The following is a 22,321-nucleotide window of genomic DNA, read 5'->3' as shown; positions in this document are numbered from 1 at the left end:
CTAACATTCAGAACTTACGTTTCTTTGAAGGCGTTAGGGTGTACTCCGAAAGAACTTCCCTGAGTTTCTACAGCACCAGAGGAAAACGGGAACGGGGTACGGAAAAAAGAGATTACCCAAAAGCGGTAAGTTCTTCGGTACTGCTAATATTTCATGACTGACTGATGATAACAACTTTCCAAAAGGCAAGTCAGTAGCGCAACCCCCATTTTAATTGTTTAATAAATAAACAATGCAGTATATTTTTGAATTCAGAAAGATATGGTAATTACGAAGATTAAATAAAATACAAAACAAAATTATATTATTTTTTGCACCCCTTAGCTGTGGTACGCCATTGTTTTTCCGTGATAAATTAAGACGACTCACTGTCACTTCTACAACTTTTACATTTCATATTGCTATGTGAAATGGAAAACGGTCACTAAAGCATCTAGAAAACACCTGTCCAGCTAGCTCAATTTATTTAAACTTGGGATCTGCCAAATCATTTAAAAGAAATAATTGTAATTTTTGTAGGTCACGTCCAAAGAATTAATTTAAAAAAATGTTAATCATCACTTTATGTAATTCTGGGTATGAAATAGGCTCGATTAAACACAAAACTAACCATTTACAGATTAATCAAATTTATTAGACATAAATCAATCAAATAAGCTGAAAGAAAAATAGCTGCTCAGGGTCAGAAAAACAAATACCACGCAACAAGCGATCGACAGTAAAAATTAATTAAAGAAATCTTAATTACCTGAAAGTTGTAATAATCCTTACATCCGATCAATTGCGATTGTCAACACAAATATCAAACTGATAATACTTGTGAGAACTTCACTTATTTTTTATTGCACTTGAATCTCGATTTACTGGAAAACACATACGGCTTCGTAAACCTTTCTTCTTTAATTTAAACTAAAACATTCAGTTTTATCACGATGACTTAAATCTCTGTAAAACTTTCTTCCACCAAACTTTACAATTAAACAAGGTTGACTGTCTTTCCAACTGCCAAGTGTCTAGAAGTACTACTTAAATAACGGCAAAAGCACACAAGTTCCTTTCCAATTTAAAACAAATTCCGTTCCTTTTTAACTTCCTCTTCCACTTCCTTAATAAATTAATGCGTTGTTGAACGATAAACTGCATTTGCGTTTCTTCTCTTGAAACTAATTAGATTATGCCGCGGTAACTCTTATCGCAAACGACCAGAGATAAACTTTTACAAAAGAATGGGTTTACTTTTTAACTTTACAATCAAATAAACAAGGTGATTATTTAAATAAAATTAACGTCATTAAATAATACTAATACAAAACAAGATTGACCAAGAATTCGAATGACATGATCGGAATAGCGCTTAATCCCAATTGGTAACCACATTAAACGTCACAATAAAAAATTCAAATACAGAATGACCCATCGTTACTGCAAGTGCCGACGCCCAACAAAACGCCCGCATGGTGTAGTTTACACAACATTTAAAGTAACTAATTAACATCTTTCATTGAGACTGTTAACAGAACATTGACATTAACTTAAGAAAATAAGTGTTGAACACGTGTTCAATTAATTGAGAGCAGGTATTTGAGGAGGAAAATATGACATCTCGTTGAAAATGATACAGCTACCTATTGAGTTTCATTTCATCCCTAAAGACCGAGTTATAATTAACTTGGCAGTGTATGTTACAACAAACTAATTCGGTATATCTAACACAGCTTTAAGTTTCTGTTATACTACGCATTTATCTTACAAATTCAGTTTGGAACTGTCTCCCCCCCCCTTCTCCTCCCCCAGGTGAGTAGTAACGCGCCCTCTGTCCCCCCTAGTAACGCCCAAGTTTTAATCTTTTAACTTTGCATCGTTACTAAGATGGCGCGGTGTAAGTTTAAACGTTTTAAACGTGAAAAGTTGGCGGCGGTTTTCATCCCTTACGAGATCAATATGATTGCCTAATAATACGAGCTTTGCTACAGGGCAATCGTCTCTTTATTATAGGAGTTGGTAAGTTCAGAAGAGTCATTGTTATCAACAGCACAGTACATTGTTTCATGTAAAACGTGTGCTGCGCCTCGGGCTACTAGTAAAACTAATTTGTTTGAATAAGCTGCATCCTTTCATGTTATTTGCTGTTGGTTGTTTGTGTTGTCCCCAAACTTCGAACAGATGCTACAGTTTCATAAAACATTTTGGAGGCAAATATTTTCTAATTACATTCAGTTTAAGCTTTGCGGTACGTTCTCCGCTCCGCTTTGCCCTTCAATGTTTTTCGCCCGGTTCGTGTAGAAATCGTTAGAGAGCGACGATTTAATCAATTGATTGACGCAAAACAATTATCCTCGACTTAATAACGCCATTTAATCAACGAAATCACTGTCGTTTATGAACGTGTTACATATTGCATGCTTGCGGTTTGACGTATCAATGGGCTGTATGTCGCCCTAATTAGCAAATGATGTTTAGATAGACGCTGTTTACATTGCTCACAGTTTACTGCTAATACAATTTGTCTTGACTGCGTCTCCAATTCCGGCGTTGCGCATAAATAATTAATTTATGTTTTGTTACAGGATTCCGAAGGAGATACGCCCCTACACGATGCGATTTCGAAAAAACGGGACGATATGCTGACACTACTGCTGGATCATAATGCTGACATCACTTTGACGAATAATAATGGATTTAATGCCCTACATCATGCTGCATTGAGAGGAAATCCAAGGTAAGTCGTCAAATCGTCCTTTACGTGTAAAATTGTTCTAAACGATTGTATCAATGCAATTTTCATTGCCCTTACTATCACGCCTTCTCGATGAACAAAGTGGACCCAATCCCTCAATAGCCTGGAAGGGAAAGTAGGCAATTTTTGGAAAGGGGAAATTAAAATCAGTTTTCTTACATTAATATTTTTATTTTGTTAAAGAAGGCAATTGCTCCCGTTACATTTCTTGCGCACTTCCGTTAGCAAATTATAAGTTAAATTTGACGAAACTCTCCGGGAAGAGTCGAAAAATACAAAACACAATGCTAAGCAGTTTTTACTCATGAAAAAGTAATTAGTATTAAGGGAAACAAAAAAATGCACAATTTGGCTTTTTCATTTCATTTGTGAAACAGACGGCAAATCGTGCTGCCATAAATTATAAAGAACAAACGAGAAACCTCATTAAAACGGTAATTAATTTAATTTCATTGTAACACATTTCACACTTAAAACACATCATCCAACACGTAACCGTCAACGACAGAACGTGCTTTATTTTACGTCCAAAGTAAGTGACGTTGTGCTTTTGCATTGCACAATGTGCATAATAGCTGAAATGGTGGTTTTGATGATGCAACTTATAGAGCACGTGTGTGTGGTGAAGACGTGTTGCTTGAGCAGGAAATTGAGGTAGTCGTATCCTCTTCCGCTCATATCAACTTCCATTCTGACTGTAGAACTTCTCGACGTGACGATACTACGTTCAATATTTCTTTTCCTCTCTTTTAATATTCTTTCAAGCTTTAATGCAACCATTAAAGCCAAAAATCTATATGGTTATACAATGATCTACTACCTAGCCGCAACTCGGCAACGATGATTTCCGCGAACTTAAAGCGCGCAAAGCATAAATATCCTACGAATGTAAACGCCCACCATTGTGAAATATACATAAAGCCAAGTTGGAACAACTTATATTTGCATGATATTATGCAAACAACTCTGGCCTTTATCGATTATTGAATATTAGTGCGAAGTGACTGTGTGGATTTGAAATGCTTTAAAATGTTCATTTCGTGAAGTGCATCTGCATACCATTACCATATTTCATAGTCTTTATCATGCAAAAGCCCGATTGATCTCCGCAGCATCGTAAATTGCAAAGTTTTTGGGTAAAGGGTAGAAGGTAAGCTAATAGGTAAATGTTTGCTTTTATAAACTATGCCAATGCCAATTCGTTAATGTGCGCTCCGAATAAAACGAACGTAAAAAAACCCGTACCTGCTGTATTTCCTTTTTAATTCTGTTAAAATATTTGTTTAAAACTTGTTACGTGAATTTGTGATTGCAATGAATAAGTTTGATGTTGGTAAGACAGTGACATTAAATTGTCCATGAAAAGTAACTAGTAAAGTTTAAATATTCAGTGCGTAACACAGTAGTGGTCTATATTACGTCATATGCGGATAGGTCAAGTGACGTCACACGCTGAAACGAAATTATTTCGCAACTTCACAATGTTATAGGTACCTTTTTTTAATTTGTGGAGGTGTTTTAATGATTCCTTCATATTTTTATTTCATTTTACTTAAATTTTCATAATTAATTTACAAGAAACTGAAAACTTCTCCATTGTAAACCTTGGGCGTCAATTTACAAAGACTCTGCTGTATTTTCAAAACGGTATCAGTAGTAGTTCTGTTGGCGTCTATCGCAGGAACTCGTTGGAACTAAGTGAAAATTAAGAACCTGCACATTTGAGTACCTACCTCAGCCGCAGTCTGTGGTAGCTGATCTAGAAAAGGTTTAAATATATTATTGTGGTTTATTGTTGTTTTTGTTTTGCTTTTAGAAGTTTAGCAGCTACAAGTAGTTCCAGAAAAAGATGTTTATAAATAAGGTAAGTAAATCGCAGTCTTTTAAGGTAGGTAACGGCGTGGTTTGTTCTCAATTTAAGATGTGTCAAACGCAGAGTTGGCACAATATATAGGAATAGAAGGATACGCTGGCTATTTAGTTTTGTATTCGAAAATGTTAAAAGGCTCCATCGTCGTGTCTCTGCGGTTACATGTGGTTTTTGAAAATGTTTTTTACTGGTCGCTTTAAATAAAATGATGGACACCAAATTGTATCTGACCTTTCTTTTGCCACTACAAAGGACGACATACTTTTTCTACCAACGTACATTTTAATCAGAAAAAATTCTCTATTTTAAAAATATCGAATGTATACAAAACTTTTCTGTATGAAAGTTGTTTAAAATTTCATTTCCCACAATAAGGCGGCATTCATTTGTTTTTATTTCAGAAAACAAATGAGTAACGAAAAACAATTGAATTTTTTTTTAAGGCAGTGCACCTTTCCATTTGGTTCATTTGATAGAGGTTTTTTTTCTTTTCGATGATGTAACATGTTAGTACCCTCGTACAGGAAAATTTTTCAAAAAACAATTATTATAATTCTTATTAAACCTTGAAAACAAAATTAAATTAGCAATAAAATGGTTTTCATTGCAATAAGTGATAGATAAAGTGAAGATATTTTTATTATTAACTGAATAGACTGGTTCACTTTTATAAAAAGCAGCGTTTTAACAGGTTCTAGGGGCATTTCAGACAACATTTGGCCAAATAGGCGTTTTTTACTAATTTAGACCTGCTGAACACGAATATCGATGTTGGCATCTCGAATTCAAGATGGCGGCCAATTTCCGAAAATGTTGATCTTTTCACTCATGCGACCGATTTTTTCGAGCTAAAAACGGATTATAATGTTATTCCTGACGGAGGTACGGCACGATAATAAAGCAAATGTTTAAATAATGATTCCATAGTTTTTCTAACCTCAAAATGCGTAAAAGTGGAAACCTTTTTTTCATAATACTGTATGGCTACTGTTTAAATTTGTTCACATCGTGTAATTATTAAATTATTTCTGTTTTGGCAAGCATTTTGGTTCCTGTGCGTCGTGTGATAGATATCCGCGATGTTCCATTACCTCACATGTGGAACAATTTCCTTTCATTAGAGGAAAACAAAAGAAACGAGTTACTGTCGCATCACCTTGAAGGCGCATCATTTGACGGCGTACTGGTGATTGCTGGAGGCTTCAGTGACGAAAGAAAAGTTTTCTGTAACCGTCAGACGACACAGATTTCCTCCTTAGAAGCTTTTCACAAGGAAGCGGATACTAGAATAACGCTACATATACAGATGTGTTTCTGTTGCTTCTTCATCACTTCGAGAAAATACTGGCAAACTAAGTTTGGTTACTGACCGGTACTTCAAGAAAGATATGTATTTGTTCCTATCCATAATGATGTGCAGAGGAACTGGTCAAAAGCAGTAGTAACGAATATCCTGTCCTTTTACGCTATCACAGGAAGTGATGTCACGTCATTGCTGTTGTGAATTTCCACGCTTGGATGCATTTATTTTTATTTGTTTATTTATTTTTGACCTTTATTTTTAAGCAGGGGGGTTTCAGACAAGGCTGGTCTACCAACACAACAAAAATTGTCGGTACTATCAGAAATTGAATAAGGCGCCAAATTTGAATTTAAAAAATTGAAATTGGTTAGTTCAGTCTGGTTTCGGTAATTGTGCTACAAACTATACAAGGTTGGTATCATAACTAGGTACATGAAACTTCACTTGTTCAGAGTATCGACCTGGCTCGCATATTTTAGGTGGCGTCTTTTCCTCTATTTAGGTAGCTGATACAATAGTTTCCACCGACGGTGCGCGTCCCGCTTAGTTCGGTAGGGAGAAGTCGCTACAAGACGTCCGTTTGGAAGCATGCGCACGTCCCTGGCCCCATCTCGGTTAATCAAGTGGGGCTTCCCAGAGTGGAGAAGTATTGTCAGGTTTCAGGAGCTGCGAAGCTTTAGATCTAACAATTCTGAACTCCATTCTCTTGGGATTCTATCTAATCTTTTCTAGCATTTCGCTAATTACCTACGGCATATCAGGTGTAAATCGCAAGAGGTACTTCTTTGACCTTAAACTCTGAAATGTCGCTCAGACTAGCATATCTATCCTTGATTTCCTGGGGAAAGAATTGAAAATGGCTACATTCCCATTCTCACAACGTTAGATTAATTCTGAAGGCTGCTCTAGATATCGTCCTTTGTCGTTGTAAATAGGATTGCTCGTCAAAACTTTGTTAATGTTGCAAGGCTCAACTGATTTGTACTCCCTATATTCTCAAGAAGACGATTGACCTAACACCATGAAAATAAGATAAATTTGTCTTCACTTTTCTATATGCTTTCATACTTGAATAATAATAATATATCCTGAGTAACGGTAATTAATACCTAGCAAAATAAGAATCTTCCGAAACACCGCAGTTTAGTTTAACTCCTTCGATTTTTTCATTTAAAAATTAACATAAAATTCGAAAGATTGTAGTTATCTAAACTTTATAACGAGAATTATGCAATATAAACGCATGTCGGGAATACTTATATGTGTCAGGATTACTAGAAACAATCGTTTTGCAAGTCCTCCTTTTGGCAAGGAGACCTAAGAATTTCGTAATTCTTAATTTTACGCATCCTGCCGCTAAAAGAACTATTACATTATTGTTAAAACAATAGTTAACTATTATTATCGTGAGGTACGTCAGGAATAACATTATAATTAGTTTTTAGATCGAAAAAATCGGTCGCATGAGTGAAAAGATAAACATTTTCGGAAATTGGCCGCCATCTTGAATTCTGGACTTCCGGTACAGATTTCGAGGTGCCAACATCGATATTCGTGTTCAGCAGGTACCAATTAGTAAAAAAAGCCTTGTTGGCCAAATGTTGTCTGAAATTCTCCTAGGACAGAAAAACTTCGAAAAGTGAACCAGTCTAAAAAGGCAGTGAACTAACCTATCACGGAAAGCTTGAAATGAATGTCTAAGTATTCTGAGAGAAATTGCTGCAGCAATTGTGGCTAATTTCGTTTTGTGTTCAAGGTTTTATTTTGATGTAGGATATTGATATAATAGGGTACATGACATCAGTGGAAAAAGAATAAATAAATTTTTATTTCATAAGATAGAGTAAGGTGTCAGGGCATCGCAAAATAACTTTCTTTGGTAATGTACACGAGAAACTATTATATTTTAGTAAACATAAAATTAAAAAATAACGACATTTGTCACGTGATATCAAACGCCAATCAGAGCGGGTGACGTCATTATCCTAATCCTCTGTGCGTTTGTAGAGTTTGTCTACGTTTTTTAATTTAGTGCTTGCTCCATTTTATAGTGATTATATTATCCTAAAGTTTAGTTTTTAAAACCAGATAAGAATGGAAAGTGGGTATACGAATACTGATAGCAGCAAATCTGCCAAACATTGATGAAATGATGTTGGGAATATTTCTTGCATCAAACACAGATTTTTGTTCATAAAAAAACTGCCATAAGTCTTGTAGGTTTTTAAGTTAAGTTTAGATTTTTTACAAGAAATGTAGTTATTTAAGGAATGTGTAATTAAGATGCTTTGTTTTTAGGTCATCGAAGCTATCATATGGAGATGATTCAGTAAGCTATGTCCACTTTAAGAGTTTTCTGTTACGAACATTTTGTAGATAAAGGTCTAAACTAGGGTCTAAATTTATAAAGTAGTTCTTAAAACAATTTTTTTTGGAAAAACAGTTTTTATGGCGGGCACTCTTATGGAACCTTACATTGGGTGCAGTCGAGCAGAAGACTCTGGCAACTTATTCACAGTTAAGTCAAAATTTGCGCGCAACATACGGTTCACGCAAAGCTGTATGCAGTTTCCTTAGTTGTCGACGAAGAAAACAATTATTTTCTTTGCTCTACCATCAAGCTACTTTTACAACCCCTCAGAGTCCAAAGGAGTACTAGTGTCGATAAAGTTTCCTTTATCACGTTTAACAAGTTATGATCTAGTCCGATTATTCGAAACTCTATCGGCAAATGGCTCAATCGGATTCGGAAGTTGTCCAAATTGTCGTCTACCGCACGCCTCAGGAGTTAACGTACGTGAAAAATGTGCTACTCATATCAATATAGTTTTCTATATTACGTTTAATGAGCAATCGTCGAAAACGCTTTTGGATTTCTCTACTCCATGAAGCATTTGAATGATACAGCATCCTTGGAACCAGATTTACCCGCCTGGGATACTTAGCTGGCCACAGAAAAGGTGACTACTGAGCCCTACACCATGACAAAGTGTACTCCATGGTAGGGCACTACTTAGGTAGTTATAATTCATCACGAAATCTTTTAAACTATTTACGCTGGGGTTACGTCGTTATAATTGTCATGACTGTGACGTCACAGACACCGCCATGACACAAAACAGCGTTTTGGCGCTAGAATAAAAATCTACAATTGAAATTGCATAAATTTGCAGTAATATGATTTATTTTGCTGAAATATCATATTTTAAAGTTATAGTAGAGGTACACGAACAGTTAAAACTGGTTTTAAAAAATTTGTCATCTACCCTATTATAAATTTTTTTGAAACAGTTTTTTGTATACCCTTATAAATTTTGTATACAGTCGATATTTACCGAGATATATACTACATTCCACACAGAATGGGCACCCTGTTACTGTACGCGTACAAAGACGAGTGTCGCGAAATGAAAAATCGTATGCGAAGCGCGATATCGTTACACGCACAAATTGTCCGATTGTTAAACTACATTCTAACCGATACTCGATTTAAGTTTCCTACGTATAAAAATGAGTTATCCAGTTCCCGGGACTTCGGACTACCCAACCAACCCAATTAACCCTCAAATTGTGAGCACTTTTTCGTTTATTGCTCAAACACAATCCCCATCCCTCTTTCCAACAAAAGCGCAAGCTCTTTTATTAGAAGGTATACTACAAAAAGATTACATTAATGCCCTTGGATCAATTGTAAACCTCAACCATATAAGATTTGCTTCGAAAATATCAAACAACTGCTTTTGCACGTATCTCTCCAGCGAAATTATAGTGCAAGAAATAATCAGCAGACTTTCTTTGTTTATAAATGGCATTCGATTATCAATACGACGTGGTAGAAGTGAACCTACAGGATATTAGAAACGGAGTCCCCTAAGGCTCAAGCATTAATTGATGGGGACATTAGCCAATCATTTGCGATAGTTAGACAGTTCGTTATGTTTTCATCCTTTTGCGACTCCCCTTTATTGAAAAAATTTAAAAGTAGCAGTCCCGGCGAACTTTGTACCCCCTTTGGGAAATCCCGTTTCCCTCGGAACTTCGGGAAGCCTCTTTCGGAGTATACCTTCCCTCGTGGGAATTTTGGAAAATGTTTTACTCTTCGCGGGCATGCGTAATTGATACGTTTGACCGTCTATCTTTCGCCCCTTGCTTGAATTGTGCATTATGAAATTTCTGCAAATAAGTTACTCAATCTGAACTTGTTGGTGATCACGGTATACACATCACCCTCAGGAGATTTTGAAATGTTTCTCGAACGTCTGGAGCAATTACTGATTAAAGGAGAAACCAAAAAGGAGAAGTTAATGTTAAACGGGGACTTTAATGTTTGTTTTAATACGAGTCACCCCAAAGCATTGCGTCTCGGAGACTTACTAATGTCTTTTAACTACATGATATGTGTGAAAGAAAATACTAAACTGAATCATTGTTTGGACAGAATAATGGTCAATTTTGGTAACCCAATTTGTATTAAGGTGATTGAGACTGGATTATCTGATCATAAAGCCATTACATGTTATTTAAATCTTAAAATTCCAAGCCAAAATGAAAAACGATCACTCACTGTTAGGCCCTTCACTCAGATGGGAATGTACAACCTGTATCAGAAACTGACGGACAGCGACTGGTATTTCGTAGAGACCATTTCTCTGACTACAGAAGAAAATTGCAGTCTTTTTATGAATGATTTCTAAGTGTAACGAGCATAGCACAAACATTAAGGGGTGGTTCTCCCTTCATTTAAACAAAATGTGTAATTTCATTAATTTTTAGACTAAAATGAATGAAAATCATTTATATCTTATTTCTAAGCAAATCTTAAATAATTACAAATGTAAATACAAGCAGACAATAAATCTGCCAAAAGGGAGTATTACAGCAACCTTATTAAAACGAGTACAATCACCAGTAAGCTTGCTGGGAAATCATAAACAGCTTTAGAAAAGTTAAAAACCGCTCGACAACTTTGGATTACAGTGCAAATGAGTTCAACACTTTCTTCACAAATGTAACAAACGAAATTATTAAAAACATCCCAAAGTCAAAATCCTCTCATTCCAAATACATATCTACACCCCTAGACTTATCACATGAATTTATTTTTTCTGAAGTCAGTCAAGCAGAAGTAAGAGATATAATAAAAAACCTTAACGTGTCAAACAGTAGAGAACCTTATAAATTCCTCTATTGTAATTTGTAAAACATATCCTGAATATCATAATTATCCTGTTTACTAGACTAGTTAATCAAATGATAAGAAATAAGAAACTGTATTTTTCCATCAGCGTTAAAGTTATCAAAAATAATACCTATTCCTAAAATTAAAAATGCGACAGATCTTAACCATTTTAGACCAATATCCATCATACTCATCTTCTCAAAAATATTTGACGATATTAAAAAATTAAATGTGTCGATATCTAGAATCCAATAACTTTTTTCTAAAAATCAGTTTGGATTTCGAAAAAATAAATCTACCACGACCGCTATAAATCACGCAATTGCCTACATAACAGAGGCGATGGAGGAAGGCTCTTTTGTAGCGGCAAACCTATACTACCTACAAAAGGTTAACCAGCAGCCGAAATAGACTCAACTATTATGGTCCTCTTTTTTTAAACAAATTGCCCAACTATTTAATTAAACTGCCAACGAAAGAGTTCAAAATAGTTATAAAAAATGTATTCATTGCAAAGGCATAGTACTCATACAAGAATTTCTTATGTAGATTTGTTTGTTCCATATTCTTGTTTTTTACCTTAAATGTATGACGAGTGTAAAGTCCATTGGGTACTCGAGCACAATAAACGTTATTATTATTAATGTCGACGGTTTGGATTCTTTTAGAGCTGTAGTAGATCACGCTTTGCCACCATCTATTAGTTATATTGCGATTTAAAATGTGGGAATAGAGAAAAATTGTTTTTTGCGTCCTTTTGGGAAATGACCTTTTATACAAACTTTGTCCTGATCATAACAAGCACAACAAAAAAATTGTTTAATTTGGTGCGGTCGTACATACATTTAGGCGATCCATCTTTATTTAAATAGATATCAATTTAATCAGGAAAGTGGTACTTAATATTACCAGCGTTGTCCTCTACAAATAGCCGTATTTAATTTCTTCGGGAATGTAAAAAATGAACCTCTTAAATGGAATATCTATCTCGAGAAATCATGTTCAATGATCGTCCTTCATCCATTCCGAAACTGGAAATGTCCTGACGAAGTATTGTCATATATCTGGAAGTAAATAAAGCTAATGAACTCGTCGGGCACAATTTACTGAACGGGATCAGGAACAAATTGCTGAAAATTCATCTCGCTTCGCATCTTGTACAGTTGCAGTTTGTTAAGATTAGTCATTTGAGCGCTTAAAGGATTACACTTGGACAAATTATACGTTTGACGATTAGGTTAATGAACATTTAGTATAAGATGGAGAGTCTAGCGCTCGCTTTTTGCTAATTCGGGTTATGTTTATTCAAAGTCTCGCGGCACTCGTCCGTATTCATTATTCTTAGTTTCCTTTTTGTTTACGCTTATTAGATTTTGTATTATGTACGACGCAACTAAAATGAAATTCGTAGAGCCCTTTAAATTATTACATCTACCGAATCGCGTATCGATATATCCTCCCCGTAAAGATTTGTATCATCTATCTATCTGATGATGTCAAGATCGGGATTTACGGTTGAACGCGCGACGACATCTAAAGGTTAATGAGAGTGGACATCTCTAACACCCGTAACACACGAGTTTGAGTTGTGATTAATCTGGGCGTCGGGCGATTCTCCTACACTTGCGTACGCATTAATGGTGTAGTTTTTGCTCGATAAGGGCGGAATGCGAATATCTATTATCACGAGTTACGCACTTCAACTCAAATTAATGAGAAACCGTAACCGTTTCTCTTTGAAACACTGCCGAGTAATTTCCATAAAAGATACCGGAGGCGAAACTAAGAGTACGTCTTAAATATGTAGATATTACAAATTAGCGTAATTGAAAAGAGCTAATTCTCATAAATGGCACGAGCTATTTCCGAGTAAATTCAATTTGCATTATTGGAAATGATTTCTCACACATCAACCACCTTGTTTCGTATTCTAATTGTTTGCATCCTTCGTCGGTGTGTAATTGTCCTTAGGCAAAAATAGAAATAGGCAGTTGATGGATGACACCGTCGCCGGTAGGCGCGGAACTGTACAAAAATTACACGGCGCAGCCTCAATGTTCGTCGACCCATACCGAAGCACCCAGTTAGAAAACTACCATTACATATCTAATTTTACGGACTACTGGTTGCCGAATAAGACATGGCCGCATTGCAAAAGATGAGAAATTAGCGAGGCGTAGGTCAACGTGCTGCCAGGCACCGCTTTTCATAAATTACGCAGAAAAAAAGAGGAGCCAAAAACCCTATATTTGACCTGTCAACATTTTCCCTTAAATTCGGAGATGAAAAGTTTTTTAAAGTGCTTTTTTAAACTTCGATCTCGTTGAGTGAAACGTAGACTTTCTAATAGGATTAAAACTTATTTTTAATTCATACCTTTATTACGTTAAATTATGTTGCCTGCCTCCACGTTTATGGATTATTAGTAAACTTTTACGTTCCAAGCAAACAAGCTCTAATTAATTGAGTAGAAATTTGGTTTGAAAACTTTTATGCACTGTGTATATATTATGTTTTGCGTTAAGATGTTTTTTTTCCCTTATATTTTATTTTAATGAGATAATCATCGCTCTTAGTACAAGATGAGAACTTGGTCTAACTTTTTATTCACTTTTGCGTCCTTCCTTTATTAAATGGAGGTGTGAGTTCAGTTTTGACATACAAAATATAATAAACAGTTATTTGTACAACTAGAGAAAGTGGAGTTTTTCAACTCGAATTCAAAGTGTGTCAATTGAACGAGAGTTGAAAAACACTTTCTTCTCAAGTTTTACACATTATTTTTTCTGAAACTACAATCAAAATTGAAAAATTATCGTATGCAAATAATAACACATAGCAATCTAGATAGGAAATATGTTTCAATTTTAAATGTCATGATTAAGATTAATGCGGCAATTGTTTTTTTACTTTCCTCACTAGAGAGGAAAATCACATTTTCCTCCCCCTTTTTAGAGACCAAAGTAGTTTCAGAAAAATGAATGAATTGTTCTTTATTTTTTAAATGTGTTCTTCGTATATCTTACACAGCCAGATGAGCCAAGAAAAAAATGATTTGGCGTCAATGAAATATTACCCATGTACCTACATAGTCGTTTTTATTTTACAATTCTGATAATTATATTTTTTAGGAAACATCAAACTGAAAAACAATTATTATTCCTTATCCACTTATGGCGCCGGCGCCAACACTAATTTTAACATGCTGCTTCGGTCAAGATTATTTAATCTTTTGAGAGAGGCAGATAATGAAACCTGTGAACAAAACTATCAGAGAAAACCTTTTTTTTTACTGCAAGGGAACTTTTATATGAAAAAGAAACATTGCGTCATGTAGAAACTCAATTAAGATAAGAAAATAATAACGCTTTCAAAAGGCCATGTTTTCGCATTTTTCATTTACAAAATGGATAGAGCTTGTACGTCAAGCGTGTACTAACAAAAGCAGACCCGTTGCAGTTCGGACAAATTTCCAAAGCAACAGCACAAAACAGCTTATGCAAATGAGCTGTTCAACATTAGATATCCAAGTGCGATATTCCGCATGGTGATGACGGCGACATCGATTGAGGTTTAATAAATTGAATTTAAGCGATCACCCGGCGAAAATGTCAACATTATATCAATAATACTTCACCGGCGATATATTCAAATTGCAAATATTTGAGAGTTCGGATTAAAATTTATGTAAATAGTTTATTCCCGATGCCATTAAATCGAATGTTGACGTTTATCGAGATAAAACATTAATGTAATTGTTTCGTGTAATTGATCTAAACTAGAGGGCGCTGCGATAAAATGGACATTGGTAACAACAACGTTACGCAATTTCCCGTTTTAAAAATATTCTACGAAACGATGAATGGAAAATAATTTAAATTAGTCAGTCTACCGTAACCTTCCCCAATCTCCAGAATAATCAACTATATCCCGAAACACTTCGTTTAGCAACACACACATTAACTACCAGATCGTAAATTCTAGTCTTACAGTCCGGAAAACAATAATACCGGCTACACCAGAAATTAGAAGCTCAAGAAAATCTTACGCGATAGCAATTTAGCTAAGGAAATTAAACTTCTTTAAGGGTAATAATAGTAATGAAACGAGAAAGTATAGAGGTAGCGGTTATAATAAATTTTATATTGTTTCGTTCGTCCCACACATTTTTTTTATTATTCGGGAAACATTCTGATTCATGTGTGGATATGATAAGAAATATGGGTCCAAGAAAAGTTTTAAATTGAACGTAAGACAAATGGGCCTTTCATATCGCGAATTCCAATCTTTCGTATCAAACAAAATTCAATTTCGTCTAATAAATCGTCGAAACAAGCACAAACAAACAAAAACAAAATTAAACGTTGTTAACAGTGCAATCATTTTAATAAATTCAAATGTCGAGGTCTCGAATTTGTGTTAGAGTCGCATCGATCATGTCGGTTGTCACCTACAGCCTGCAGGGCTACAACATTACCGATGCAATTTCCCGGTCTGTTCTGGCATCTTCAGGCGGCCTTCCCCGGATTTCAAGTACCTATTCGTTTCGTATGCGCGTACCGACGCAATCGTCAAATTGTTCAATATTACGTTACGACGTAGATGGATGATGAAAAAAACACTTTATAAAAATTTAAGATGGATTCGTTTAATAAAAAAGAGCTATGTTTGAGAACCATGAATCTTTTTTAAAGAAATTGCTACTGAGTATCCGCATTGAAGTTTTCATTTCGTTACTCCATACTTCTTTTATATTTCGTTCACATAATTTACATTATTACAAGTATAGAATACAATCAACCATCAGCATAATAGAACAAATGTTCTGCATATTGAGATCAATCACCTAATATGATTGGTAAATTTAATTTACTTAATTAATGTAATGGAATAGAACCGAATTTGTAACTTTATTTAAAAGGCGCAATCAATATGTGCCAATTCAAATTTGAGACAAAATACAATTTGAAATTATAGATGTATCTTAGTCTTTGTCTTAGAATTGTTAAATTATAAAATAAATATAAAACTCGAATAAAATGCAGGGGACACCTTTTTTTTTAGAATTTTGAAACGAAAGTCTTGTATATGTATAATCGTTGGGGTTGCTAATAGATACTCGTCTATTCTAGATGGTTTTTAAAATTTCTGAAGACCTTGGATTGTTTAGAATTCATGCTATCTCTAGAGAGTTGCTCTTACTCCATCCAAAAAAGGTTGTAAAGAGGAGGTTGACATTTTAATATTGCATAACTTTCAAATACGTTGTATATCACTCAGATAACTGTTTGTTACCGAAGGACTATTTACTTACTTTGGCAAGCAATTTCCTCCGAGATTAGTGGACTTATTGTTCCTTAATTAAACTTAAGTGGTACTCAATTGATGGAAGATTAGTAAAACGTTGACAAATTACACGAATCACAAATTTGCTTCGCTGTAATTTAATCCATATACTTTTATGTGGTGGCGCTTTTTTTTTTATCTCGCACAACATTTTCTACCTTACCCGCTGGATGACTATCGCTACCCTAAACTGATTTCACTTTTCCGAGACAATAAATTTGTAGGACGGTAACGTATTAGATTTAAATTGGCCAAAATCCTCGAACTTCTTTTCTTTTTTTCGGAATTTCAGCGGCTATAAAATGTTTTTGTAAATATTTAAGAGGTGCTCGCGAATGTTTTACAGTAATCAGGGATAACGGCTGGGAATCCATAAAAGTATATAGGTACGTGTATGAGCGAGGTTTATGCGCCGGCAGTAAAGGTTTATTTAAGGTGGCTATGCTTGTTTTTACAATTGCGAATGGTACCATTCGCCTGTACTATTATGCTGTTTTTAATTTAAATCTCATTTTTCTACAATCGATATCCAAAGTAGGCATTTGCGCTCGTATTTGACAACGCAAACGTCATCTTTTTCGAGGAATGTCACTTTGTCGCTTATAAGCGACAAAATAGAAAAAACGCTCGCTCTCCCAATTATTAACTATAAATCAAATATGCATTGCTCAGAGTATCCAATGACAACGAGTAAATGACATCTTTCATTTGGGCATAAGATTAAAATGATTTGAGTGAAAAATTTAAATTTCTGGAAATATGTGAACTGCTCGATTGTAGAAAAAATCTTGTGTGTAATTCGAGCGCAAATTGATTGTCGATTTCAAGAGATTGCCGCGCTCCTTCGTCGCGCGTCAACTGTCTCTTTCAATCGACAATATATCATTTTGCGCTCTTAATACACAAATAGCTATATGCAGTATCGAACTATTCAATAAATACAAGATTCATTTTCTTTATGGGTAGATTTCTGTGATTTCTATTTCTATGCAATCTTCAACGCTCATTATTTCCTCACCCATTATTCTCTGCGTTCATTCTTTTCATTTACCACAACGGATGAAACCGGACTTGAAAGATGGTGGACGACCTCGAACAGGCAATATGGTTATGGAAATATGATTTTCGAAGTCTTGTGAACCTAACTAGCACCGATACGCATTTTCAAAACTAGACGGACATAATCGCTTTCTAAAAATTTAAAACTCACAGAGAAAAGGCTTATTAATAGCACCCATTCTCCTTTTTAGCGAATTTTTGCAAATATACGGGTATTTCTATTTAAGAAAAATATTTTTTCTGCCATTTTTTGGGCTACATTTTGTGTCAAAATATGCGCAATCCAAAAACCAAATCCATGGGTCCGAGCATATCTCCGAACACGCTTCTATTTCATTTTCATTGAATTTATTCGTTTTTAAATCACAACTCTGTATACTGCAATTTTAGGTTATGCGTATTTTAATAAAGTGGAAACTATTGTTTGCGCGCCCTGTACATAATTACTTACATACGTGCGGACATACCGGGTGGTGACTTAAACAACGCATTTCTATTGAAATTCCTATGGTGCGTTCGTCAAGTCACCACCCCGTATATACACCAACAGGCAAACAGAGCGATCGCTTAAGCTCTTAGTCCAATACCACAAGAATGTCTTTAAAATAAATCAAAACTCAAAAACAAAGCAAACTAGCTACAATCTAATTTTTAATTGATGGTTGAAGGTGATCTTTTTTTTAATAGTCGGACACCAACATAATAAAGAATCATCTAAGGTCTCCTGGCCAGTAAACGAAACGAAACGCTTTTTCATAATAAAATCTCAGCTTCAGCTCCACAAATTGGACCAGTTTTTGACACAGGGACATTTTGGTGGTCTTTTTGTAGCAAAATACACCCTGGTCACTGAATGAAATCGCCTATACCTACCAAAAAGTTGTTTTTTTAGTTTTGGAAATGAACCGTACTGTGCAAAGATAGATAAGTACCACAATGTTAAATTTCTCTTCAAAAAAATGTGTTTTTAAAACGATTGTGGTTTTATCTTGTTTGAAGTACGTGTTTATCAACAAATTTTAATTGGCTTGATGGGCCGTCGCGTCGCAGGTGTTGAATAAAGAAACCAGTCCAGGCGATAACGTGTAAATTTGGATTGTCACCAGTTGTGCCGTGACCGTGTTTCGGGATGTATTGTAAATTCGATATCGTACTTTTTGAGCTGAAGCATTTTTGCGATGCTAATTGACTGTAGTGTTGTGAACTATTCTTATACCGTTTGGTGATGTGTCCAATGGCCATGGAGAGGATTTGGACGAATTCGACCATAGAAAAAGGTATGGAAATAGAATTTTTTACTTTTGTTGAGCGCTTAAAGTAATTTTGCTTCTTAATGTGATTGTGAATTTGTATTAAAATTAGAAACAAATGCGCATTGCTGGACGTTGTCTTTTCGGTACCGACTTCAATTACTTGTATTGAGCGGAAAAAAGACATTAACTAAAACATGGTATGTCACAAAATGGTCCTCGGAGCGTAATAAAAACCTCAATCTCAGTTTCCGAAAGTAGGTAATTTGTGGATACAGAGAAAAACCTTGTCTTTTTTTGTAATTCGGATAAGAAGATCCCTGAACCTTTGGATTAAACCACCTTTCCGTGCCTGTAAAAGTGGTATCTGCCTTTTTGGAAAAATTCCACTCGGTAAGGTGAATAAATCATTTGCGCGAGCAGTATCTACAGTAGATCAAAGTCAAATATTTATTCATAGTAAAGCAGTTTAACGACACCGGCCGATGGTCGTTTTATGTATGCGAAACATATGTCGATCAATTAATATAAAAGAAAGGTGAGTAATAGACTAAAGCCGTCGCAGGTGTTCATATAGTAACGCGTAAATTTTAATTTATTGTATTGATATTGTACGTTTTGACATGACTAATATTTGCGATTTTAATTGAATGTAAGGAATTAACTATTCATTACGATGTTCAACGGGTGCGATTCTGTTTTTTTATGTGTATCTGAGCTGTTGGCTAATTAGAGAATTTTCTTAGTATATTCGATATCAGCCAAATTACTTTTACCGTGTCTCGGCGTTTTTTCCTTTAATCAGTGGTTTTCGATTAATCCGTGGTGGGAAGTTGTCAAATGAACACCCTGTATAATAACTTATGAGTATATAAAATATACTTTACGACCTATTCTCATACCTAGCAAATATACAAAAAAATTTGGCGACCCATTTCGGAGGAATGTGACAACAAACACGAGATTTTTATATATTAGATATGAAAATCCGGAAAAATCGCTTAGAAATCATTATTTGGGATTTTTGTAATGTAATTCTCCATTATTTTGGGGTTCGTTGAGATTTGCTTTAATATGTAAAAAAGAACCACAATTGTTTATTGTTTCTAAAGCGATCGATTTCGGGTACAACCACCCATCATCAGGCTAGGCTAAAAGTGTATCACATGAATTTGATGAACACAGAATTAAAATTATTACCGTCAATTAAATTATATAAATACAGCGACATAGAGTTGATATTTTAATACTTTTTATTCAACTCTATGTCGCTGTATTTATATAATTTAATTGACGGTAATAATTTTAATTCTGTGTTCATCAAATTCATGTGATATACTTTTAGCCTAGCCTGATGATGGGTGGTTGTACCCGAAATCGATCGCTTTAGAAACAATAAACAATTGTGGTTCTTTTTTACATATTAAAGCATTATTTGGGAGTTGTCGATGGCGCAGAATTCATATCTACCCTCGAAATTGACCGGTGATGCGCTACGGGGTACCAAGGGTGCAGTAGAGTGAAAAATTAATAGTGCCGGAAAATTGCTCGGAAATTGTTATTCGGGGATTTTCGTGATCACAGAGTCCAGATCTACTCTCGAAATTCCCCGGGGATTCGCAGGAGCGTTCAGTAAAAATGTGAATTACCCCGAGTAACGATTATATCAAGCAAGTTATCGCCACGGTTAATTTTTCACTTCACTGCACCCCCGTAGCGCCATCCTTGAGCATCCCCGGACAATTTTAAGGGGCGACCGCGAAAACCTCCCAGTCAATTTTTCCGAGAAATTTCCCGGCACTGTTAATTTTTCACTCCACTGCACCCTCTGCACTCCATACCACCACCCCTGAGCATCCCTGATCACTTTTGAGGGTATGATATTTACTCTGCCCTCCCGAAAAACCCAAAGTAACAATTTCTAGGGAGTCGTCATTTTTTTGTTCTAGCTTCAAAAATAAAGGATTTTGAGCAAATTGAAGGAATCGGCCATTTCCCTTTAAAGCAAAAACAAAAGACAGCAGCTTATTTCTGGCAACGGTAATGAAATAAGAAGTCACGAGTACTTAAGCGATTTTCGTTTATCTGCGCTAATAAGAAGTTTACCCATTTAATCCTATCGAAATTGGGACCAACACTGTACAATCTTGTCAAAAATTTTTACCCTAAGACGTCGCTCCCTTACAAGTGGGCATAACAAAAATATTTCATGTCGACCACCTTCGTATCGGGGAGTTCATCATGAATGAATTTAATGTTTTAAATTACGCCATTTATTTTCTGTAACTAATTTTTACAATAAATGTGCTAAACATAAAAGGGATTTATAATTCCTCTAATGGTAGTATTGAATTAGAAGTTAGGAACGGAACTTAAATAATGTTTATTAATAAATCGGATAACAATAAGGGGCAGCACCAAAACCTATCATTCATGAAATTAAGCGGCTTACAACGAATCCAACGGCATTGATGTGCGTACCACATACTAACATACAATACACGTTAAGTTAAGTAATTTTCCAAAACGAATCTCCCACCCCATTAATTTCGCTTCTGCTTCCGCTAACTTCATTAATGCTTAGCCGCACTGGATATAATCCCCGTACGGCCTAAAGTTAACAGCACCCACATCCCAAAAGCAATTAGAATAAGCAAGTATGAAAGAAGTTATGGCGCAACCAACGGGCGATGAAATTAACCCCGGGACGACAACTAAAAATAAGGAGAAATTTTGTAATCCTTCAATTCCACTTCAAAGAGGGTTTACGGAGTATTCGAAAAAGTATTAAAAGATTTTCGAAAAGTTGTTTTTAGTTTTCTACGTTCCGAAGTATTTCCTCTCCTTAAATATTTTCATATTCTCGTCATAAACTTCGTTTACTCAAAGGAGTAGGTCTGTAGGCGATTGTAAACGGATTAGAGACTAAAGGACCCTCGGGATGGCTTTGTACAAACGTGTCCGGACTTTGTTCCGTTCTCTCCAAATATTCTCGTATATTTCCATTTCCAGACCGAACCGCATAGGAAATTGCATGAAAATATATTACCTTGCCGATGCAACTTTTATCTCCGCATGTAAACACCTAATCGAAAACAATTCGTGCATTTTCACAATGTCTGTGTACATATTATTTTTACCGATTAGGAGGATTGAAAGCATCGATTTTTTACTTGCCTTCGAGTACGAACAAGATTTTAACGAATTTAACGAGCATTAAAGTATTACAACTATACGAACCTATACGCCGCATTTTCTTTCGGCAAGTAATTTTTATGTAATCTACCTAGATATCAAAGAAAAGGAATTTTTAGGCAAAACAAAATTTGTTTTTCCACTTATATATTTTTAATCTCTACTAGAAGCAAATCTTTGGCCTCGTAAGTGTAACTTGGAGAAAATATAGTTGTCGTAGAGTGTAGTTGGTAAACATCTGCGCGTGCGCCAACTTCAAGGTCATTCGATTCGATTTTGTTTGTTGACGGAAACAGGTCGGTTAAAGGAACATGATTTTGTTAAACGGACCTATTTCCACTGAACAGACCTGTTCTTGTTTAACATACTGGTATCTGTTAAC

The 22,321-nt window shown here is 35.3% G+C and overlaps 1 protein-coding gene across 1 annotated transcript in view; it reads left to right on the top strand.

Annotated features, from left to right (window-relative positions):
- The first annotated feature begins 2,551 nt into the window (after positions 1–2,551).
- Positions 2,552–22,321, top strand: part of LOC116172249 (E3 ubiquitin-protein ligase MIB1-like) — a 462,793-nt gene continuing 443,023 nt past the window's right edge. The window contains exon 1 of the mRNA XM_031489422.1: positions 2,552–2,719. Coding sequence (XP_031345282.1) covers positions 2,622–2,719 — 98 coding nt within the window. The 5' untranslated portion in view covers positions 2,552–2,621. The remainder of the gene's footprint in view (positions 2,720–22,321) is intronic.

Source organism: Photinus pyralis, unplaced genomic scaffold, assembly GCF_008802855.1.
Source record: "Photinus pyralis isolate 1611_PpyrPB1 unplaced genomic scaffold, Ppyr1.3 Ppyr1.4_LG5, whole genome shotgun sequence".
Lineage (NCBI taxonomy): Eukaryota > Metazoa > Arthropoda > Insecta > Coleoptera > Lampyridae > Photinus > Photinus pyralis.
Note: the sequence above shows the minus strand (reverse complement) of the source record. Positions and strands in the feature narration are given on the sequence as shown.